Source organism: Cervus canadensis, chromosome 22 (genome assembly GCF_019320065.1).
Source record: "Cervus canadensis isolate Bull #8, Minnesota chromosome 22, ASM1932006v1, whole genome shotgun sequence".
Lineage (NCBI taxonomy): Eukaryota > Metazoa > Chordata > Mammalia > Artiodactyla > Cervidae > Cervus > Cervus canadensis.
The window spans coordinates 43,038,298-43,063,283 of record NC_057407.1 but is presented as its reverse complement, the minus strand read 5'-3'; the positions used below and the strand labels follow the sequence as shown (position 1 = coordinate 43,063,283).

At 38.9% G+C, this 24,986-nt stretch overlaps 1 protein-coding gene across 5 annotated transcripts in view; it reads left to right on the top strand.

Annotated features, from left to right (window-relative positions):
• Positions 1–24,986, top strand: part of TCAIM (T cell activation inhibitor, mitochondrial) — a 36,416-nt gene that overhangs the window by 8,096 nt on the left and 3,334 nt on the right. For all 5 annotated transcript variants that reach the window (XM_043443071.1, XM_043443070.1, XM_043443068.1 and 2 more), the window contains exons 2-10: positions 977–1,049; positions 6,390–6,525; positions 8,947–9,100; positions 12,803–13,055; positions 17,734–17,856; positions 19,290–19,387; positions 19,639–19,730; positions 23,188–23,420; positions 23,959–24,090. In XM_043443071.1, the coding sequence (XP_043299006.1) occupies positions 1,021–1,049; positions 6,390–6,525; positions 8,947–9,100; positions 12,803–13,055; positions 17,734–17,856; positions 19,290–19,387; positions 19,639–19,730; positions 23,188–23,420; positions 23,959–24,090 (1,250 nt within the window). In that variant the 5' untranslated portion in view covers positions 977–1,020. The remainder of the gene's footprint in view (positions 1–976; positions 1,050–6,389; positions 6,526–8,946; positions 9,101–12,802; positions 13,056–17,733; positions 17,857–19,289; positions 19,388–19,638; positions 19,731–23,187; positions 23,421–23,958; positions 24,091–24,986) is intronic.

Below are 24,986 nucleotides of genomic sequence, written 5' to 3'. Positions count from 1 at the left end.
TTTTAATCAGGTTGTCCATTTTCCTTTCCTGTCCAATTGTTGTTGAGTTTTAAAGATATTTTTGGTGTATGTTGGATAGCAATCCTTTGTCAGATATGTATATCCTTTGCAAATATTTTCTCCCAGTCTGTGGTTTGTTCTTTCTTTCCCTCTACATTGTCTTTCACAGAACAAAATTTTTAATTTTAATGAAATTCAGCATATCAGTTCTTTCCTTCCCAGACTGAACCTTTGGTGTTGTATCTGAAAAGTCACTGACATACCTAAGGTCATCTAGGTTTTCTCCTAGGTACCTGTCTATGAATTCTGTAGTCTTGTGTTTTATATTTAGGTCTTTGATCCAGTTTGAGTTAGTTTTTGTGAAGTGTGTAAATTGTATGACTGATTAATATTTTTGCATGTAGATGTCCAGTTGTTCCAGTACCATTTGTTGAAAAGATTATCATTGCTCCATAGTAGTGCCTTTGTCAAAGATCAATTGGCTATATTTTTGAGATCTCTTCCTGGGTGCTCTTACTGTCCCATTAATCTATTTGTGTATTCTTTCACCAGTTACTTACTGTAACTTTATAGTAAGTCTTGAAGTCCACTAGTGTCAGTCTTCCAACTTTATTCTTCTTCAGTGTTGAGTTGGCTGTTCTATTTATTCTTCATATAAGCTATTATATGTTGTTTCCAAATAATAATTTGCTGAGATTTTGGTTGGGATTGCATTGAATCTGTAAATCAAGTTGGAAAGAACTGACATCTTGACAAAATTGAGTCTTGCTATCCATGAACATGGAATATCTCTCCATTTCATTCTTCTTTGATTTTCTTTAATCCAAGTTTTATAGTTTTCCTCATAGATCTTCAACATATTTTGTTAGATTTATAATTTAAGTATATCATTTTGGGGGTTGCTAATGTAAATGGTAATGTGCTTTTAATTTCAAATTCTATTTGTTCATTACTGGTATCTGCTTAACTTTTTAAGTGATTAATGGATGCCTGGAACTTGACCTACGTATATATTCAGAAATGTTTTGCCACCTGAGACCTGTGAGGAGGTAAGCTTTGTGATTCAATCTGTTATTAGTATTTGGGAGGTGGGGGGAGTATGTGGAAGCTGTTAGGTGTTTAATTTCAATTTATTATGATTTATCAAATTCTAACTATTTTGTCTGTATTATGGTGGAGGGCAGGAGTAAGAAAAAGAAAATTTATGTAAACATCCATGTCTTTCTCCCAAGTGTCTATTCAGAGTAAAAGATGAAAAGAATAAATACCATCTTTCAAAATAGTTCAGTATGAAGAGTTTAAGAGGAAAAGAAGATAGTTTGTCCTTAGCACAGATCTTACCATGTTGCCGTCAAGTCTGTTGCTGTCATATAGAAAACCACTTTACATTGAAATTGTATAATCAGATCAGTCAGTCGTTATATTTGCTATTTATATATATATAGTCTAAATGCTTCCTATTTCAGGAAAGGATTTAAGAAGCTCAATAAAATTTAATTGGCATAGTAATAGGCACATATGCAGTTAATCAAAATGAAAACCAGATGCCCTCTAGAGAAAAAAGATCGTTTGTTTAAAAAGTAGAACTGATTAGACGATCATTCAAATATCAGGTTTCTGGCTTCTTGGTAGCCAAGTCAAAAAAGGTAAATTTATTTGGCTCAAAGTATATAACCAAAATAAAATTTGATCTGTTCCATGAAAATAATGTCTCCATTATGTCTCCATAATGACTCCACACTTCGAATGCAGGAGACACGGGTTCAATCCCTGGTCAGGGAACTAAGATCCCACATGCCTCAGGGCACAATCTCCCCCCAAAAAATGACATGTCAAGTTTTAGATTACTAAAACACATTTGGCACTAATTAGTACTTTTAAATAATGATGCGTTGATACGTGACTATCTCAGTGAATAGTCACTGTTAAAAGGAGTGTCTTTAGAGGGAACAGACTGTTTCCACCAATTCAGTTTATGATGAGGATTATCCAAGAAAGAGAGACTTTCTCTCACTGAATTTATGACATAAATTGTTTAAAAGAAGAAGAAAAGAGAAACAAAAGAGGCTGAGAGATACTGGATAGCATCCCAAGAAGTTGTTGGGCAGATGTTGAGACATTCTATGTGTTGTGGTATCTGATAATAGTGTTCAGCTGTAGAAAACCAGGCTAAAGTGCTGTGTCCTCTTGCTCTGATACAAAGAGAGGCTGTAGGAGCTTGGAAGGATGGGATTTATAACACTTCCTGGGCTGTTTCCTTCAGTGATACCTGCTCCTTCACCCCCATGCCACTGATGGCAGTAAGTACTAGTTGTTGTGGATAGAGACACCGTTTTCTAGCTTTTTTGATCTCAGTCTTTAGAAAACTATATTTTAACTCTAACCTATAAAAATAAAAGTTTCATAACAGTAGTTAACCTTGCCATACATAATATCCCAGAATATTTTCTGTTCTGAGATATATTTTCTGGGTTGTTTTTTTTTTTTTTTTGGTGTGTTTTTCATGTTGGTCGTGGATTACTAAATTGATTTCACAACTAAGTTGACTGCACAGTCTGTGTGTGTAAATGAAGCTTCATTCGCCCCCAGCCACCTCCTTCCTTTATTTCTTGCCTGTGGCTTCTTTCCCACTACAGCAGTGGAGTTGCACAGTTGCATCACAAACCAGATGGCCCTGAAAGCCTAAAATATTTCCTCTCTGGCCCTTTACAAAAGAAGTTTCATGTGCCAGTTTTGCTCAATCTAAAGCAACACACACACACAAAATAAAGCAACACAATATTGCTTTCAATTCAGTTCAGTCACTCAGTTGTGTCCCACTCTCTGCAACCCCATGAATCGCAGCACACCAGGCCTCCCTGTCCATCACCAACTCCTGGAGTCCACCCAAACTCATGTCCATTGAGTCGGTGATGCCATTCAACCATCTCATCCTCTGTCGTCCCCTTCTCCTCCTGCCCTCAATCTTTCCTAGCATCGGGGTCTTTTCAAATGAGTCAGCTCTTCACATCAGGTGGCCAAAGTATTGGAGTTTCAGCTTCAACATCAGTCCTTCCAATGAACACTCAGGACTGATCTCCTTTAGGATGGACTGGCTGGATCTCCTTGCAAACCAAGGGACTCTCAAGAGTTTTTTTTCAAAACCACAGTTCAAAAGCATCAATTCTTCGGCACTCAGCTTTCTTTATAGTTCAACTCTCACACACATACATGACTACTGGAAAAACCATACTAAACAGACCTTTGCTGGTAAAGTAATGTCTCTGGTTTTTAATATGCTGTCTAGGCTGGTCATAACTTTCCTTCAAAGGAGTGTCTTTTAATTTCATGACTGCAGTCACCATCTGCAGTGATTTTGGAGCCCAGAAAAATAAAGTCAGGCACTGTTTCCAGTGTTTCCCCACCTATTTGACATGAAGTGATGGGACCAGATGCCATGATCTTAGTTTTCTGAATGTTGAGCTTTGAGCCAACTTTTTCACTCTCCTCTTTGACTTTCATCAAGAGGCCCTTTAGTTCTTCTTCACTTTCTGCCATAAGGGTGGTGTCATCTGCATATCTGAGGTTATTGATATTTCTTTCTCCCGGCAATCTTGATTCCAGCTTGTGCTTCAGCCAGCCCAGCGTTTCTCTGGTTTTTCTTACTCTTATTTCCTTGCATTAAATATCTGCTGCACAGTCATTTACTATACGTTAGCCAGACCCTGTGGTGGGAGCCTCTGGGCTCTCCTGCCCCTCTGGGTCTACCTCAGGGTTTGCCCTGAGGCCATCAGTGGCTGAGGGGAAGAGGAATACCAAGTCAGGCTCACTCCAGCAGGACACAGGATGCCCCCAGTCGGTGACTGGCTGGAAGACTTCCCGCTGGCAGGACCGAACCCTTCTTGGGACCAGACAGCAGCCCCAGACATCCTCCCCAAGGCTCCTCCCTTCTCTTTCGCCTTCTGTAGGTGTCTGGCCTGAACCATGGTCTGAAAAGTCTCCCTACTTCCTCTCTTTCCCAGTCATTCTGTCTTGCACAGAATGCACATCTACTTCTGTCTTGACTTCTGCTTTTCAGCAGACCCAAACTAGCATAACGAACAACAGAAATACCTGGGAAATGTTTTACCTGCCCTCAAGGATGCCATGGTAGTTGAGGAGGATGAATACATATCATTTCTACATTATGGTATTCTGTTCCACGTATGTGGGGCACACAGGTTGTTTTATTAAAGCTTAGAAGAGGGAAAGACTGTTTATAATGAATATACAAGAGGGAAGGTTCTGGGGGACTGGGCACATTGCCTCCTGGCACATTGCTAGGACTGCAGTAATTAGTGAATGAGTAAGTACAATTTGGACAGACGGAAGTGGGGAACAGAAAGAATGTCTGAGAGCTTAGAAATCATGAGAAGAAAGGGAAGGACAAGGCAGATCGCCAGCAGGGCTGAAGCTGAGGGTTTCTGTCAGGAGTGCTTGAAGATCAAGTTGGAAAGATAGATTGGAAGTTATAAATACCAGACTAAGAAATGGATTTTACTCTGCAAGAGTTGAAACACCATCAGAGGTGTTTCAGTAAGGAATCCAAGGATAGTGGGATTTTAGGAAAATTAACCTATATACAGCATGGTTAGGGAAAAGAAACCAGAGAATACTGATTAGGAGGCAGTGCAGTCCAATTTTATGGTGGTCATTGCTGGGAAGAAGGAATAATTTCAAAGGACGAGGTAAAGTGAGAAGAATAAGACTTCAGGACTGAAAATAAGGTGGGGCTGGTGAGCTAATTGAGGCAACAGTAGGTTTAAGGGGTTCTGCATTGGCAACAGGAAGAAAAGAGGTACCTCAATAACAGAAATAAAGAATGTAATCCTGGATGGCACTGTCCAGCTGCTTCCTTGCCTTTTGTACCCAAGCTCAGTTTAGAAGAAAAGTAATAACCTCGGCTCCTTTTTATTAAGACATTTAAAATTTGAGAGGCTGGCAGGATAGCTAAAGTGTCCATCACACATTTGAAAATGGGGACTTCAACTCAGATAGAGAGGAAATGGAGCTGTCAGTAACATTTACTTATCCTGCCTCCTACTGAGGACTTTCGGCATTTCCTTTACTGTCCAAACTCCTGTTATATAATCCTTAATACACAGCCTGTATGTTGATTTTATAGAAGGTTCAAGTACAGGTTGAAAAAAAGAAAAGTAATCTGAAAATATGATGGTGGTGCTCAGATTGGTTTTTTTTTTTAATCTCCAGAAATGATTCTATAATATCATTTTATTTTTTGAAAATACATATTTATTTGGCTGTGCCAGGTCTTGCTGCACACGGAATCTTGTAGTTGTGCATGTGGGATCTCCTTCCCTGATCAGGGAACAAACCCGGACCCCTTGCATTGGTCTGCACCAAGTCCTAGCCACTGGACCACCAGGGAAGTCCCTCAGTCATTGTAAAAGTAGAAAACTTCCCCAAAGATTCAGTGCACCTAATGTAGGAGACCAAAATGGACACAGTATTTAGAGACTTCTTCACAGCCCATTGGGACTTCCCTAGTGACTCAGATGGTAAAGAATCCGTCTGCAGTGTGGAAGACCTGAGTTCAACCCCTGGGTTGGGGAGATCCCCTGGAGAAGAGCATGGCCACCCACTCCAGTATTCTTGCCTGGAAAATCCTATGGACAGAGGAGGCTGGCAGGCTACAGTCCCTGGGGTCACAAAGAGTCGGACATGACTGAGCGACTTTCACTTCATTTCACTTCACAGCCCATCATCATACAGTGAAAAAGGTAAATTATTATGTTCAAAAATAGAAGTCATGAAAGTGCTTCCCAGAAATTGCAAATCATTTCATTTGGATTTAAAACTACTTTTTAAAAAAAACACTCCCAGGTGAGTTATGCCAAAATTTGAGAATGAGATGTCAGGGTATCTAACTGGAAAATTTCAGCATGCTGGTAATGAAGAAATGAACTAAAAAGACATTTTATATCTCTCATGAAGCATTACAATTCTCAAACAATTTTTCACTTTAAAGATTATTCTTTTGGATATTGGGTTTTTTTTTTTAATCTGGAAAAGAAAAATGATACACAAAATTATCATCATTTGCAGTGAAGCCAGTTTACATTTCAAGATAGGCTTTTGAGAGGAAGTTTTATTATTACTATTAAATATTGTCTTATGATGTTACATCAGAGGAATTTATAACCACTGTTTATAGAAATCATGTAGCAGTCACTGAAATCTACTCTCCTGTAGATTTCAGAAAACCACCAAGTTTTACATTCTGGTTTCTACATTGTTTCTGTGATGTTTTCCATACATAGTCATCTTAATGTTACTGTTACTTTATTCATGGGGGGATTTGTGTCTGTGTCAGTGATCCAGTGAGTAATAAATCCATATCTTTTAAAAAGGTTATGTCCAGGAAAGATATTTCCATACTGCTTTCTGTTATCAAGAGCTTTGTCAGGAGCTGAAGCAGTCAATGCCTTGAGGCCATTTTACTTTGCTGTACATCCAGATTTCTTTGGACAGCACCCCAGGGAAAGGGTAAATATTTATTTTTCTTTATGTTTAATGTTCGGTCTACGTTTGTTTATTTACGTTTGCTACAGTGTAATACAGAGAGTTCTATAAATTGGGTTTGTTTTGTCATAGCGGTATAATCAATGCTTTGAACTGCAGACACTGGAAATTGAAACTAACACCATTGTTTTTTTATGAAAGCTGTCATATTTCTGGCAGGCAATAAAGATACCAGTTTAGGAACTTCCCTGGTGGTCCAGTGGTTAAGACTTCACCTTCCAATGCAGAGGGTGTGGGTTTGATCCCTGATGGGGAATCTTAGATCCCACATGCCTCACAGCCAAGAAACCAAAACATAAAATAGAAACAATATTGTAACAGATTGAATTAAAGACTTTAAAAATGGTCCACATAAAAAAAAAAATCTAAAAAAAAAAAAGATACTGTGTAAACTCTGTATGTGAGTAGTCATGTTTTCTGTACCAATTTTGAAAGTAAAATTGAGGGTCAGAAAGACCACTTCTGGCCTCTGTTAGTATAATCAGTCCCTTTTTTAAGGTTGATATATCTTTTTCAGTGCCTGAATAGTTGCCTGCTGTATGTCCATTTCCCTATACCATCAGTTCATGTGTGTTCAAGGAATACAAACTGATGTGAAAAATAACTCATGATAAACTTAATTAGGAACACCAGTATTTTTTAACATTAGATCATATATTACAAAACCAAATGCTTTGAAATTATCTCATTGGTTCCTTTTATCTTCCTTTATACTGATAACTGGTTTAACATGAAAAGGAATTTAAAACTCTTGAAAATTAGAACATTACTGTATTGCTTTTTTCTACTTACCATGGAAAATAAATCAGTTTTACTTCTTTGCTTTAGGAAAATACTCTGATTATGATGGTGGTTATATTGGTTGTTAGAAATTAGATCCTTTTTAACTAATTAGTAAATTGAATCAACAGCAAAATATCCACTACCTTGGAGATATAATAAATTAATACAAATTATTGGGAATGTCAGACATGAATACAGTTTAATGTTTCACAATTTACAGTTTTTAAATCCAACGTGTATGGAAAAATTAAGCTTAGTGCTAGGTGATGATTTCCCTCCTCTACCAATATACCTTTTTTTTTTCTTTTAACTAAAACTTTTATGTGCCATAAAATGTGAACTCAGCAGACTTGGGTTGCTTTGTTAGAAAGAAATCCCTGGCTTCAATCCTGGCTCTTCACTGCCTCCTGGGAGATGAGCTCTCAGCCTGGGGATATCCTTGCCTGATAAGAATGTTTCTGTGTGCCCAGAGCCTTGGGCCACACCAGACAGTTTATCCTAACAATGTGAGTTATGGTAAAATGCCTAATTTCTCATTTCTGAGACCCTCTGGGAAGCTGGAGACAAATACCTAAGGTCAGTCACATGGGCACACAGTGCCCCAGTGAAAGCCCCGGCCCCCAGGGCTTGAATGAGCTTTTGTGGTTGGCAGCGCTTCTGATGTTGTCACATGTCCTTGCTGGGAGCTTAGGCACTGCCTGTAGAATGTCCCTGGGAGAGAACAGCTGGAACCTTGCACTTGGCCCCTCCTGGACTGCACCCCACACACATTTTCCCCTTGCTGATTCTAATCTGTATCCTTTTGCTGTAGTAAAGTATAACCATGAGTGTAATAGCTTTTCTGAGTTCTGTAATCCTTCTAGGTAGTAAATCATCAAACCCCCAACACAATATAGCTGAGAGTCGGTTTTTGTCTATAGAATTGTTTGTGTGTGTGTGTGGTGTTTTATGCGTTCTTTCTTTCTTTTTTTTTTTTGTTTGTCAGGAAGCATTTATTTTTTTTTTCTTTTTCTTTTTATTAGTTGGAGGGTAATTACTTCACAACATTTCAGTGGGTTTTATCATACATTGATATGAATCAGCCATAGATTTACACGTATTCCCCATTGCGTTCTTTCTTTAAGCTTGTTTTAAGATTGAAGTATAGTTGATTTACAGTGTGTTGATTTCTGCTATATAGCACAATGATTCAGTTATACATGTGTATGTATTTTATATTCTTTTTCATTATGGTTTATCACAAGATACTAAATATAGTTCCTTGTACTATATTGTTTTTATTATGTAACTGGATTTATCAATCATTTATTACTGTCATAGTTAGGCTTTTTCTACATCTCATTTATAAAGGAACTCAGCCATGTTTTCTTCTAATACTTTTGTAGCTACATTTTTTTTTTTTTTAATATCTCTTCTCTGTGGAGTTACATGTTGTGAGGTATGGATTCAATTTTATCCTGTACCGAGGACCTATGAAATCCCAACTTTTTTTAGTACTAAATTCTTTAATACATTCAGTAGTGTGTTTAAAAGGTTGGGATATAATTTGTGATGTTTCCTTGTTCTATTTTGTACATAAATGTCTCAATATTTTTTTTCCAGGAAGTCAATGAAAATTCCCTTAAGAGATTAAGTGCCTACTTAGAAAACCTTCAGAAACCAGGCTTCAAGTCTTTGAAACCAACCCAGCTTGTGTTTTATGTAAGAGAAACAGATCAGAATCCCTCTGATGGCCAGGAACACTTCAGTACTTCTGGTACATGTCTTATTTCTCATATGTCCCTTGCACCCTTGCAGGCTTCATTTGGTATGAGTTCAATCTGCCTAAAAGTTGCTAGAAGACCTTTGGAGTGAAGCCTTGTTGTAGAAAGTAATATCATTTAATCAAGTGTTTTCCTGGAGTTAGATTTTATTCCTGGCTACTTCTGTTCGATGAGCCTCCTTTTTTTTCCCTTAAGGATAGTTGCTTTACAATGCTGCGTCAGTTTCTGCTGTATGACAGAGTGAATAAGTTATATGTACACATACATCCCCTCCCCCTGAGCACCCCCACCCTATCCCCATCCCAGCCCTCTAGGTCATCACAGAGATCAGAGCTGAGCGCCCCATGAGGTACGCCCCTTCCCACTAGCTGTTTTATGTATGGCAGTGTGTATATGGATGAGCCACTTTTTATGTTTAAACTTTTTTGACTAGAAAACTAAAATGTTTCTGTTTGTCCCCTTCCTGTTTCAGTGCTGTTTTATTAAATGTGTATATGACAATTTTTTTTTTTTTTTAAGTATAGCTTACCTTTTCTTATCTAGTCCTCAAAGTACCCTGTGAGGTACCTAGTATTTGCCCAATTGTAACTTGGTGATGTTCCAGGACCATGACAGAATAAGGGTCTCTGAACTCTCTAACCCCAGCCTCATACTATTTCTAAAATCTGATCAGTCTAAATATACAGCTTTCTGTTTGGTCCTTTGTCGCCGCTTTGCATGTCCAACTCTTTGCGACCCCATGGACTCTAGCCCACCAGGCTCCTCTGACCATGGAATTCTCCAGGAAAGAATATTGGAGTGGTTTGCCATTTCCTGCTCCAGGGGATCTTCCCTACCCAGGGATTGAACCCGGGTCTCCTGCACTGTAGGCAGAATCTTTACCTTCTGAACCACCAGGGAAGTCCCAGTAATACTTAAAACTAAGGGTAAATGTGGGTCCATTATTCTCTAAACATCCATCCTTTTTGTCATTCTTGAGGAAATAACTCTTTTAGAATAAACTTTAAAACAATTTAAAGGTTTACTAAGAGTTTTCTGTGAATTAATGCTAAAACAAATAGCTGTAGTCAGCTTTGGCTGAGTAAAGAAAAAAATCCTCTACTTTCAGTTAATGGTTAACTTTGAACCATTTACTAAATAAAAATAGATTGTGAAAAATAATTAAGAGATGAGAGAAGATATAGCATAAGTAAGAAAAAGATAATGTTAGTATATAAGGAGTTTTTGGGTGTCAGAAAAAAAAAAGAGTAGCTCAGTTACAAAGATAGGCAAAGTGTCTAGGCACTTCAAGAAATAATACCCATAAATAGCCAATGGGTCTTCCCAGGTGGCTCAGGGGCAAAGAATCCACCTGCCAAGCAGGAGATGAGGGTTCCATCTCTGGGTTGGGAAGATCCCCTGGAGAAGGAAATGGCAACCCACTCCAGTGGATTCTTGCCTGGGAAATCCCATGGACAGTGGAGCCTGGTGGGCTACAGTCAATGGGGTTGCAAAGAGTCGGATACAACTAAGTGACTAAACAACAAGTAGCCAATAAGCATATAAAAATGTTTATAGCTTTAGTAATCAATGCAAACTACGTAATTAGATAATATTCCCAATAAAGGAGGCGTGCAATCTGGCAACAGGCATTCCAAACTATGTAGCAGCTCTTACATTGAATTAAGTGATTAATGGAGTTGGTAAATTAAGAGAGAAACTGAGATTTACTCCTTGACTCATCTCTTCTGAGGATAAACTATTTCTTCCGAACCTCAACTGCAGGAACTTGGATTTTCCTTTCCTCTTTCACTGCCTAGAATAATTCTACCAGTATTTCTCTCACATTACCATCAGTGATTCAACTAAAAACTCTTTCTTAGTCTGCATGTTCTAGAATCTGTAAATCTGTGTGGCAGGCAAAATAGGTTTCTCTGAGAACAATCTAGATTGTGATGACTGTCATCAGTGGCAAAGACACGAAAAAAGCACATTTCAGCCTTGAATAGAACGGTGAAAAATTAAGAACAATTTTTATGCCCATCAGTTTCAGAAGTGTAAAATAAATTATGCTCCATTCATTATGTGGATTAGCATAGCACTACTAAAACAAAAGAGGTTGACACATACATACAGATATGAAGGAGTCCCCCAGGTTAAATAACAAGAGCAAATTCGAAGTAATACACGCAGAATGGTGTAGTTTATATGGGGCTTCCCTGGTAGATTAGACAGTAAAGAATCTGCCTGCAATTCAGGAGACCTGGGTTCAATTCCTGGGTCAGGAAGATCTCCTGGAGAAGGGAATGGCAACCCACTGCAGTATTCTTGCCTAGAGAATTCCATGGACAGAGGAACCTCCAAGCTACCATCTATGGAGTCGCAAAGAGTCGGGCACAGCTGAGTTTATATGTTTAAATGGAGCGGTTCACACCATAGGGGTGTGTGTGTGCAAAGACATAAGTGTGTATGTCATGTGTAACATGCATACGAAGCACATAGGAAAGGTCTAGAGCAGTGCTATTTCAGAGACCCTTCTGCAGTGACGTCACGCGTGTGTGTGTGTGCATGTCTGTACAGCCGGCACTGGCCCCGTATGGCTCCTGAGCACTTGAAGTGGAGCTAGTATGACCAGGAACTGAATTTTAAATTTAACTTAATTTTAATCAATTTAATTTTAAATAGCCACATATGCCTAGTAGCTACCATATAAGGCAGTGTGTACTTGAATGTTAATAGGATTGTATCTAGTGAAATTGTGTGCCTGTCAACAGACTTTTATTTTATACGTATCATTTTACAATAAGGATGTACTTACATAATACTTATATAATTTTTAAAACCAATTTTTAACAATTTTTGAAGAGAAAGGGGTCAACATGTTATTTATAGTCGGGAAAATGCTTAGCATGGTGTCAGCTCAGATGTAAACCCTCACTCACTGTTCTTAACCCCTTGAGCCTATGCTTCTTCACATTTCAAAGGAGATAATAATGGCACCCGATGTGAACGTTGATTGAAAAGTGATACACATTCAACTACTGCCAAGTTTAATAACCAATAAGTAGTGAGGGAACCCAGTAGATTTCCTGTTGTTGACTTAACAAGTTAGATTACTAGTCTGAGCACGGTGACTACCTGTATTAAAATCAGATTGTGAAGTGCTGACTTCTAAAAAATTAGGGAATTTTGAGTCACTTCTGAAAATACTGAGTCACAAGATGGAGGTAGGGGAGTATAAGCACAGTCACTTTGAATCATAGAGAAAGTTTGAGATGAGTTTCTGTGACCTTCTCCTTGAACCACTATCCCCGTCAGCCTCCCCTGCCTCTACCTTTCCCCTGGGCCTTAGCCCTGGAGACTCTCTTTGGTGGACACTTGCTTATAGGAGAACTTTCCCATTCCTTAGACTGTAGAGATACAATTTATGAACAGCATTGAAAAATATTCTCAATCCTCTTCTTGGGCCGGGATCACTGGTGCCAAACTAGAAAAGGGAGCTGACAGAGAACTTCATAAATCAAGATAGCATGGTACAGTTCTGGAGAAGGAACATCATTTTCTTTTTCCAGAAGATTTTTCAATAGGATGAATTTTAATTGGTAATGAAGTGTTTTAAAAGATTTTGATTCTATAAATGTTGTATGAAAAAAATGTTTTTAAAGTAAAGCAAATAATCATCTGTATTAACTGTTTGGGGGAATTATATTCTCTAGGATTTCGAGCAGTCAAATTTACTTTGCACACCAGAGATCTGCTAAGCACAGTATTATATATTCTCAACTCCTGCAGTTTATCTATTGAACATGTCCAAAGCTTGAATACTAATGTGCATTCCCAGCCTCTCAAAGAGGCCAAAAGGACATCTGACAGGCCCATCAAATGGGACAAGTCTTACTACTCCTTTACTGGATTCAAGGACCCTGATGAAGACCTCGAGCAAGTCTGGAGAACGGAAACAACCCTAACGTATGTAAAAGTTTTTACTTACCTGATGTTTATGTTTAAAATTATAGTCTAAGACCCTGGTGATCCAGTGGTTAAGGCTCTGAGCTTTCACTGCAGGGGGCAGAGATTCAATCCCTGGTTAGGAAACTAAGATCCTGCATGCTGTGCAGTACATGCAAAAGAAAAAAATTTTAATTGAAAAAATAAAGTTTCATGTTCCAGGAAAAGTAATGCTATCAATGTAGTTAACCCAGTAACCATTACAAAAAAGATATTTCATGCTTCCTACTCAAAGTGGCCAGAATACTTCGAATGGTATTTGATTTTTTTTTTTTTTTTTTGGCCTTTTCATACCAAATGCAGAAAATTGTTTTGTTTTGAGTATGAGCTAGAAGAGAGTGTCTCCGCCTTACATGCACTGGATTCCAGCCCATGAGACTTCTGCTTACAACATTAAGAGGGTATTGCTCTGCTTACACCCTTAAGAGGATATTCCTCACAGTATGCCCAGATGAACCAAAGCTTGGGAATGTGTTACCTATACCTTTCAGTATAGAAAAAAGTGGGATTGGATAAGTCAGAGCAAAAGAGCAAGAATAAGATTTGTTGCACCGTTAAGTCAAGAGGCTTAAGAATAACCTATTAAAGAAATTCAGAGAAGCAGTTAGCCTGCAGTTCAGTTGAGTGTTTCATGGGGTACAGTTTTGGTCTGGTGCTAAATGTGTAACCATTGTGAAAAGACTGTTCCAGAGACCCTGAACTCGGAGTTAGTCAGCTGGCAAACTAATGAAAAAAAGATTGGAACTGGGAAAAGCCAGTTCCCCGAGATAACTGCTATTTCACTGGTTCCTTGTCCAAGCCAAGTATAATTTCCTTACTTGAATGTAGTTCATCTAGTAAAATTCTTGAGTCTTTAATAAAAGACTTTCTTACATTATATTTTATTATACTATTAATAGATAATGAGTTTTTAAGAGTAGGGACTATGTTTTAATCATCTCTCTTTCTAATACTAATCTGCTTCACAGATTCATAAAACCTATCCAGCATTTTTATTAACACCGAATTAAAGAACCATTAAATAAGTGTGACTGTGAAGTGCTGTAGGCTCAGTATGGAGAACTCAAGGTTTCATATGGAAATATAAAGTAGCTTAATACAGATGATAGCAGTAGAGTGACTCAGCAGTGAATGCAGAGGGCCCGTTTTTTTTGTGGTGTGGGGAGTGGAACAGTGCCTCTGTTAATTTCACTAGTGTTGACTTAGTAAAAGTATCTGCTGTTTTAGTAAGAGACAACATTATCTTAAGGAAAATTCCTGAGTGTAAATGAGTTGTGTTACTATGAATTCTTGATTTTCTCCATAGGTGTTTTTAATTGATGCTCTCATGGATTCTTTACCATTTGAACCACCAGGAAAGCCCAGTAATAACCAGCACTAGCTCAAATCATGTCATTTTGACTTGTCTCCTCTCAAAGAAGATAACATAAATTGAGTAAACCATTGTTTTAGAAATTGAAGTCGGTGGAAATTTAACATTCTAATTTATTGACAAAATGCAGTATCCATTGCTATGTATCTTGTCAGACAATGAAGTAAACCCCATTATTAGCTATATAGCTTTTCTTGGTTTTGGCAAGTGAAATTAATGATGCAGCATTATATGTTTTAACATGTTTTAGCCTTGTTTATAACAGATTTTGCAGTCCCTTTAAAACTGATTTAATGGGGAAGAATGACTACATGTATATGTATGGCTGAGTCCCTTCACTGCTCACCTGAAACCATCACATAGATCTAATATCTACATAGATAGATAAATGCCAACTGTAGAACCTTCATTTTTTGTCTTAGGGTTTAGAAGCAAAACACAAAAATTGTTAAACTAGGCCACTTAAATTTTATACATAAATGTAAGAATTCAAATAATCAGGTCATGAATATATAATCATAAGATTCTATTTCAGTCCACATTTTAAGACATTTGGTCCCAGAAGGAAACATGGTATTTGCTTGATAATTCATTTGTCTACAAATCATCCTTTTTCTTGCCTAATTTAAGTTAAATTAATATGTATTATTTAATAAATGAGGGAAAATGGAAAAATTGTAATAGCTAATATTCACGACATAAAGTAAGATATTTTTGCTTTTCTTATTTCTCACACACCATGCAGAAATGACAAAGTCTTTAGCAATATTCTTAAAGGGGGAGTAGGAAGAAATTATTAACAAATGCACACAATTAGTGAATCAAAAAAATGTGGAATGTAGGGACTCCCCTGGCGGTCCAGTGATGAGGACTCTGCACTTCCACTGCAGGGGGCCGAGTTCACCTCTGTCCGGGAGCTAAGAACCCTGCAGCGGCCAAAAAAAAGATGTAGGACACCTTTACTTAAGAGTGCAAGGTCCCAGTTCCTCATCACAATGTGCAAGACATTTTATGATCTCTCTCTCTCTCTGACACACACACACACACACACACACACACACACACACACGCCTCTCCAGTCTCATCTCACGCCCCGCCCCACCCCCAGGCATTGTGTGATCTGGTTCATCGCAGTTCCCTGTGCACTAGCCTCGTGGGCATGCCCTTTGCTGTCACTAATCCGCCTGGGAACACCTGATCCATCTCTCAGGTTCCAGGTCACTTATCACCTGCTCTGTAGAACTTTCCAGGCAGAAGTAATTGATTCTTCCTTTGTTCTCATAGAAGCTCATATATTCTCTTCCAGTTGCTTATCTCTCTACTCCTTGCTAGATATGTCTTCCTTATACTGTTAGGCCTTCAGGGTAAATATGTGACTGGTTTTGAGAGTTTTAACTTGATTTTCTTTTTTTGGCCACACCACATGTCTTTCAGGATCTTAGTTCCCCAACTAGGGATCAAACCCATGCCCTGTGTGGAGTCCTAACCACTGGACCACCAGGGAATTCCCTCAACTTGATTAGTTTTTAAATATTGTAGATTACAACATCTAAAACCTTTAAAGTGACTATTAAAAGGAACCCTAAGAAGGTTTACTTGACAGGCATTTTTGAGATGGACAAATGAGCCTTTCTGCACCATTATCTTAACACCTGACTGTCACTGACAGGTGTCCAGTGGGGTGTCAGATGTTCTGGGGTGGGGGGGCGCTTTAGACCATCTTCCCCCAGCCTCCCTGGAGCTTTCTCTTTCTCAGCTGTACCCAGGGCCCACTCCACCTCCACCCAAAATGTTCCTCTGGTCCTGGAGTCTGCTTGCTATTCTACCACGGCCACTCCAGCAGCAGCCTTTCGGCCTCCCAGGCACGACCCAGGCCTTGTCTGTGCAGACTTCCCTCGGGAAAGAGAGGCCCGGCGCCAGAGCCTGCATGCCCGTGCTGTGCCCGTTACAACACTGAGGGAGAGGCAGCCTCGCAGGGGGAGCGGGAGGAGCGCGCTGCTACAAGGCCGCCTCGGCTGCCTTCAGCTCTGCTCTGAAAGCTGCCCCCTTCTAACCCCTAGGCAGACTTTGACGTTCGTTTTCTCTTTTAAGACTTCACTAAGGTAAACGTTCTCAGAAATGCAGATTTAAGAGAACATCTTTCTGCTGAGCCCGTGATGTAGTTGTAGGAGAACGATAAGGGTGGGGAGAGGTGAGACAGGAGCGGCCTCTCAGTTGGGTAGAAAGAAACCAAGGGGCAAACAGACCCTCTTAGGAGGAGGAGGTGGGCGCTGACTGGTCAGTCTGAGCAGTGGGAGCCTTTGGACAGAGAGGTGGGGCGGGAGGCAGGGTTTGCAGTGAGCTGAGAACTCAGGGTGCTAACAGACAAGATGAAGACCAAGGAAGAAACTGAATCTACCCAGTTAGAATCCATAGAGTTACCTTCGCAAGTTCCTTCATCAGGAAATAGTGCCTCTTATATGACACCAGTACCATTCGGTACGTCTTCTGACTTAACTTTTTCACCACCTGGCTGCACAACCACATCATTTGCTCTAGTTGGGGAAGGGGTAGCCCTGCCCTCGCATGGAGATGACTCATGTAACTGAAGGCCTAGTGGAACTTTCTGAAAAGGCAATAAACATAATGGAGGTTTAATTTTTTTTAACTTATTTATTTTTTAATGCTTTTAGTTTTTTTACTATTCTTTATTTTTTGGCCACACTGCAGGGCATGCAGTATCCTAATCCCCAAACCCAGGATCAAACCCATGCCCCCTGCAGCAGAAGCACAGAGTCCTAACCACTGGATCACCAGAGAATTCCTCAATATTCAGCCTTTTGGGGGCAAGGAGGCTGGGACATGCAGAATCTTGGTTCCCCAGCAAGGGGTCAAACCTGCACCCCCTGCTTTGGAAGCATGGACCTGGACCACCAGAGATGTCCTTGAAGCATCTTTGATTTTTAAAAAATCACTCCATCTCTGGAAGTCTAGTAAAAAGCTTGGTGTAATGCAAGTTTAATTTTCTTGATAGGCTAAGGAAGTTCTCATAACTAAAATATGATTAACAGGTACTGGCAGTTCTCCAAGAAGCCTGTTTTAGAAGTAGGAGTTTACTCTAAAAGTAGACTTGGCAGGAGTACTTATAACTTGGTAAAGGTTTGATGGGAAACTCGGTTTAACATTGGGGCTGCTTTAAGGTAATGAACACGTATTTCAATAGTAGAAATGTTTGCATTATAGTTAGTATTGCAAAGTGTACATCTCTGTGTTTTTTTTTCTTTCTAGTTCCTGGTTAGATAACAATGGGAAAAGTGCTATTAAAAAGCTGAAGAATAGTTTGCCACTTAGAAAAGAACTAGATCGTTTAAAAAATGAACTGTCTCATCAGTTGCAGCTGTCAGATATCAGGTAATGAAGAAGAGAAAACCTGATTTATAGATTAAAATAAGCGTGTGTTACCTATTGGTAAAGGTTTCTAACAGTTAAATATTTGCATCTTTAATTATTCTGTTCACTAAATACTCAATTATCTTTTTATGAAACTAATCAAATGTTTATCTAAGAAAACCATTATGAATTTCTTATTTGAAAAAGTGGAGTAAGGTTTAGATACTGACATTTTTAGCATTATAATTTTTTAGCATAATAACATAATGGATTTATAAGAAAAATATACTTTTCCATATGCGTATAATATATAAAAAATCAGTATTTCTCCATCATATAAGATTGGTATTTGAGTTTAAAAAGAGAAAAGGAGGACTTCCTTGATGGCTCAGCAGGTAAGGAATCCACCTGCAATGCAGGGGACACAGGAGATGCAGGTTCGATCCCTGGGGAGGGGAGATCCCCTGGAGAAGGAAATGGCAACCCACTTCAGTATTTTTGCCTGGAGAATTCCATGGACAGAGGGGCCTGGCAGGCTACAGTGTATAGGGTCGCAAAGAGTTGGACACATCTGACTAAACAACTAAAGAAGAAAGAGAAAGGGAAAGGAAAAAAAGAGTTGTATTCTTTGGTTCTATGTTATATAGCATGACTTTAAAAAAAATTTTTAATTGAGATATAGTTGATATATAGCATTATACTAGTTCCGAGTGTTTTACCTAATAATTCATCATTCACATTCATTATAAAATGATCACCACAATAAGTCTAGTTGACATCTGTCATCATACATAGCTAGGAAAGTTTTTTTCTTGTGATGAGAACTTTTAAGATCTACTCTTTAAGCAACTTTCAAAATGCAATACAGTATTATTATTAATTGTAATCACCATATGACTTTTTTAAAAGTTTTCGTAAACTTAGAAATCATTTGCTGAAGTTTATTATAAAATAGATTTAACAGCTGCAGCCCTAAGGAGTGGGTGATGTGATTCATTCATGGGACTCCCTGAGGTATTGTCATCTGGCCTTGTGCTTAAACTTCTGTGACCGTTTTGCTGCAGCCTGTTTTACTTTCAACCTTCATTATGAGGACTGTTTTCTTATATTGAACCACATGACTATTTGGATACAGTGAAAGTGAAGTCGCTCAGTCATGTCCGACTCTTTGCGACCCCGTGGACTGTATAGCCTGCCAGGCTCCTCCGTCCATGGGATTCTCCAGGCAAGAATACTGGAGTGGGTTGCCATAGCACCTTTATCCTGTGCTTGCAGAATCACATAGTACTTATGCGTTCTTCTGTATTTAAATTATAATTGTTGAAGATAATTCAGGTTTATAAGGAAAGTGTTTACACTTGGAGCTTTCCAGGAGTCAGGCAGGTGGGGGTGAGTATGCGCCTCCCTCTGGGGGTACACGGGTGATAACGGGCCTGTGTGCTCTGTTGGACCAGGTGGCAGAGGAGCTGGGGTATCGCCCACCGCTGCAGCCAGCTACACAGTTTAGGCCGCTTAGCCCAGCAGAACTTGGAAACCCTTAAAAATGCAAAAGGTAAACAATTTCCACTCACTTCCGAAATCCATATATACAAATCTGTAAATTCTAGAGGAAAACTGTTGAAAGTCTTTGTAGATGTGACTTGATCTCAGCTGAATTGTTAAGTCTGTTCCTTTGAATGAAACAATAACTTCTACCAAGTTTACTCCTGAATTGATACATGAAATGTAAGTAATTATTTGCACAGTGCTAAAAAAATGAAGCCTCTCTGGACAGTGACCAAAGGGTTTGTGTTTTATCATCAGGATGTACAATAATATTTACAGACCGGTCCGGGATGAGTGCAGTGGGCCATGTGATGCTAGGAACAATGGATGTCCATCACCACTGGACAAAAGTAAGAAAAAGCTTAAAAGCAACACAAACAAAAAAAAAGATTTGTCTTCCACATACTTTTGTTTCAGAAAACTAATATGTCAACAAACTAAAAAAAAACTTTGAATCATAGTTTCAGCTGTTTGCAGAGCAGATGCTTTATATTTAGTAGTTTAAATTCTTAGATGACTGATTTTTAAGTCCATTTTTATTTGGAAAATTTTACAGTCTTTTCTAAAGCACAGCCTAAAGGCCTGCATTCTATTGGGTTTTTTGGTTTTCCTTTTAATGGATGTACTGTGTATAATTGACACAATAGACTGTGCATATTTGGTGGGTATAGTTTGATGAGATATGACGTAAGTAAATACCTGTGAAACCATTACTATAATCAAGAGAGTGAACACATCCATTACCCACAAAATTATGTGCATGTCCCTGTGTAAACCCTCTTGTCCATCCCACCACCCCCTCCCAAGGCAGCCGCTGGTCTGCTTCTGTCACTGTAGATTAGTTTATATTTCTAGCCTTGTATCTGAGTAGAATCACAGTATGTTGGGAAGGATCTGATTTCTTTCAGTCGGCATAATTATTTTGAAATTCATTCATGCTATTGCATGTATCAAGAATTGATTTTTTTATTTCCCCAAAGTATTCTGTCCTGTGGATATATACCAGTTTGTTTTTCCATTCACTTATTGATGGATATTGGGTTATGTCAGCTTTTGATCACTTAAAAATAAAGCTGCTATAAACATTTACCTACAAAGTTTAAATGAACATATACTTCCTTTTCTATTGGATAGATACCTGAAAGTGGAATGGCCAGATGTGTTAGGGTATTTTAACTTTTCAGGTAACTGCCAATACTTCCTTTGGTGACCTTTTTATTTATTTATTTATTTATTTAAATCTCACTGCGTGACACGTAGGATCTTAGTTCTCTGACCAGGGATCGAACCCATGCCCCCTACATTAGAAGCATGGAGTCCCAGCAACTGGACCACCAGGGAAGTCCCTGCTATGGTCATCTTTTTATTTTTAGCCATTCTAAGAGGTGTGTGGTTTTATTTCATTGTGGGTTTTTATATTTCTCTAATGATGAATGGCAGTGAGCACCTTTTCATGTATGTATTTGCCATCCATATGTCTTCTGTGACATATCTGTTCATATCAAATATCTGATAGAAGATATTTACAAACCACCTATCTGACAAAGTCCAACCCTAACCTTTTGTATCTAAATATATAAAGAACTCTCAAAACTCAATAGATTAAAAAAAAACAACAGTTCAGTTAGAAAATGGGCCGAAGACATGAACACACATGTCACAGAAGAAGACATACAGATGACAAATAAGCTCATAAAAAACCATAGAGAAATGCACATTAAAACTACAATGAGATACCACTGCTCACCTGTCAGACTGGCCAAAATGAAAAATAATGACCGCCACATGCTGGCAAGGATGCAGAGAAACCGGGTCCCTCGTCCATTCCTGTTGAGCATGTGAAAGGGCACGGGCACTCTGGAAACGAGTCCGGCAGTTTCTTACAATACTAATAAACACATGCTTACCATGTGGTTTGGCAGCTGCCCTCTTCCTCTTAGGCATTTATACTAGAGAAATGAAAAGGTATGTTCACACAAAAACTGTACATAAATGTTTATGATAGCAAACACAAACTGCAGCACATCCATGCAACAGAACGTCAATCAGCAATAAGGAATGAACTGCTGATACAGTCAAGATCTTGGGTGGATCTCAGGGGCATTGTGCGATATGAAAAAAGTCAATCTCACAAGATTACATGCTATATGATGCCATTTATATAACATTCTTCAAACAATAAAATTAAAGAACAGATCAGTGGTGGCCAGGGGTCAGGAGTTTGGGGGAGCAGAGGTGTTGGTGGCTATGGAAGTGTAGCAGAGGGGATCCTCGTGATGCTTCTGAGTTTGCACATGCTTTTTTCTTCTCCTGAAACTTTCCCACATGCAACTGACCTTCTCTGCTCTTTTTTTTTTTTAATTGAAATACAGTTGATTTACAATATTGTGTTAGTTTCTGGCATACAGGAAAGTGGTTCAGTTATATATACATATATGTATTCTTTTTCATATTCTTTCTCATTATGGTTTATTACAGGATACTGAATATAGTTCCCTGTGCCAAACAGGACTTTGTTGATATTTTATGTAGCAGTTTATCATACTAACCCCAAACTGCTAATGTATCCTCCCTTACCTCCTTTTCCTTAGACAAACTCTTGTTTATCTTCTATGTCTGAGAGTCTGTTTCTGCTTCATAAATAAGTTTATTTCCATCATATTATTGATCCCACATATAAGTGATGCCATATGGTATTTGTCTGACTTACTTCACTTAGCATAATCATCTCTAGCTCCATCCTTGTTGCTGCCAATGGCATTATTTCATTCTTTACTGTGGCCAAATAATATCCCACTGTGTATATATATATATATATATATATATATATACACACCATATCTTCTTTATTCATTCATCTGTCAATATAGACATTTAGGTTGTTTATATATCTTGTCTGTCATAAGTACTGCTGCTATGAACACTGGGGTACATGTATCTTTTTTATAGTTTTTGAAGGAATTTCCATGATGTTTTCCATAATGGCTGCATGCACCAAGTTACATTCCCACCAACAGTGTAGGAGGGTTCCCTTTTCTGCACACCCTCTCCAGCACTTGTTATTTGTAGACTTTCTGATGGTGGCCATTCTGGCCGGTGTGAGGTGATACCTCATTGTAATAGTGAGGATTTGCATTTCTCCAGTAATTAGCAACACATCTAACCTTCTCTAAATCCTCTTTATCTTTTATTGGTCACATCAGATGTCCTTAGGAACCTTTGCTTGACTCTCCCGTCCCTTCACCCTAATGTGGCATTTGTTATGCTGAATTCTGATTCCTGTTTTGTTTCCCTGAACCCTGACCATGAGCCCCTGGCAAACAGGGACACAAACTTTTAATCTCTACACTCCAAGGGCCCATTTTGGTGCTTTAATTCACTTACAGATCCTTCATAAGTGAATTTAGTTGAACTAAAGTAAATTCTGAAGAAACAGACTTGGAGTTGCAATACATAGAATTTATTTCATTATACCTTCATTATACCATTTAATTTGTCTAAACTAAGATTTCTACTTGAATATTTGCATATTAGTACTTAGGATTTATTTTTATTTGAAACATATTTCTTTTCTTTTGCAATCCCTTCAGTTCCTATCTAAAAGTCCCTAAGATTTACAGTGGTTTGTTTTGAATATTAATATTTCCAGCATTCCATAGTCTTTTTCTTATCACTTACTTGAACTTTCCCTAGAGGAAAAAAATTTTCCTGTTAGAATTTCTCATACCATTGATTGGAGTCCTAAATTTGGACTCTTAAAGTAACAAAACTAAATATTCCTTCCTTTTCCTTTTTTAAATACTGTAGCTTTTTGAAAGATTACCAAGTTATTTTGACCTGCAGAGGAGACTGACACATTTGGAGGACCAAATAAGCTATCTTCTCGGTGGCATCCAAGTTGTTTATATTGAAGAATTACAGCCAGTGTTGACACTTGAAGAATATTACTCTCTTCTTGACGTGTTCTATAATAGACTCTTGAAAAGTCGAATACCTTTTCACCCTCGAAGTCTGCGTGGTTTACAAATGATCCTTAACAGGTTTGTATCTAAAACAATTACTTTGATTCATTTACTCACACCAGTTGTAAATGTATTGCATGAAATTGTTTTGTATTTCCGTGTGTGATTCTTAGAAGTTAAAGAAAGAAATGTTACTGCCTCCATTGGCAACACTTTTTACACATGAGAAAAGTCAACATGAGAGGATTAGAAAGATTGAGTTTCTCAAACATTCTGGAAATACATGGCCACTTCCAGGGCAAATCAGTCCTGTGGAAAACTCTATAGGATTAAACTAGTGTGAAGTCAGCAGTGTGCATTTCAGGCACTGTGCTTGGAACTTAAATGCATTCTCTCTCTTTAGCTCTCAGAACCTCACCATCTTACAGATGAGGAAGGTCACAGGAAGGATATGGTCATCCTGATAAAATGTGTCTCTTTGGGGCGCTGTATCTTTAAAGTGGATTTTCTTAATGAATTCCTTTTCCATTAATCAGACTAATAAAACCATTCCTTCAGGGATGGAACAGGGGATGGAGAGATGGCTGATTTTTCTTTTATGTATACTTTATTACAGTGACAGATATGCCCCAAGCTTGCATGAACTCGGGCATTTTAACATCCCAATCCTTTGTGATCCAGCAAACCTCCAGTGGTTTATTCTCACCAAAGCCCAACAGGCAAGAGAGAACACGAAGAGAAAAGAAGAGTGAGTACTCTTAGCCCTCTCTCTTCCTGTCTTACCATTCTAACCTAGTCAAATATTTAAAAGTATTCAGGTATTCAGAAGGGTGGGGCTGAGGCTGGAGTTAACGTGTACGTTAGTATACATATAAAACAGATCGTTAACACACACCTTCTGTGCAGCACGGGGAACTCTGCTCAGCACTCAGTAACAACCTGTATGGGAAAAGAACCCAAAAAAGAACAAGGTGTATGTGTGTGTGAAACTGAATCACCTTGTGTGACAGAAAAGAAACACATCCTGTATAGTGTAAATAAACTATACTCCAGTAGAAAATACGAATTCCATGATAAGAGAAAATACAAATGCCTATTCTCGACCCCTCTATCCTGATGGGCTATGCTGGTGTCACATCTGAGGGGCCTGAGCAGGTACGGGTTCCAAGGGTGGACTGTCTCCTGGCTGAGGGAGGTGGGAGGATGTGTAAGTAAATAAGCCCTTCCCAGGATCCGGAGGGCCTAGTCCTCTGTGCGTGGGACCTCAATCTTCAGATCCAGGCTGGCCCTCCTCCACCCACACGAAGCCTCCTGTCGCCCACAAATACTGGACGGCTCCGTGCTGGAGGAGCTTTGCAAAGTCACCCTGTCTCCATGTCGCCTGGTGCTGGGGTTTCCACTTCCAAGCTCCTTCCTTAGAGTCGCTCCACCTACATGACAGCAGCCTCAGCATCAGCGATTTGCTGGGGATAAGATTTGTTTGGAGGGTGATAGGTAAGGGGAAAAACTAATGGGACACAAGCCCTTCCGTGTTGGTTCAGGGACTTTCCACTCCAATTTAGAACCTAGGAACACAACTTCTAGGGCTCTGGTTGCCCAGGGAAGCAGAATTGGGCATGAAAAAATGCTGCTGCCTTGTGTGGC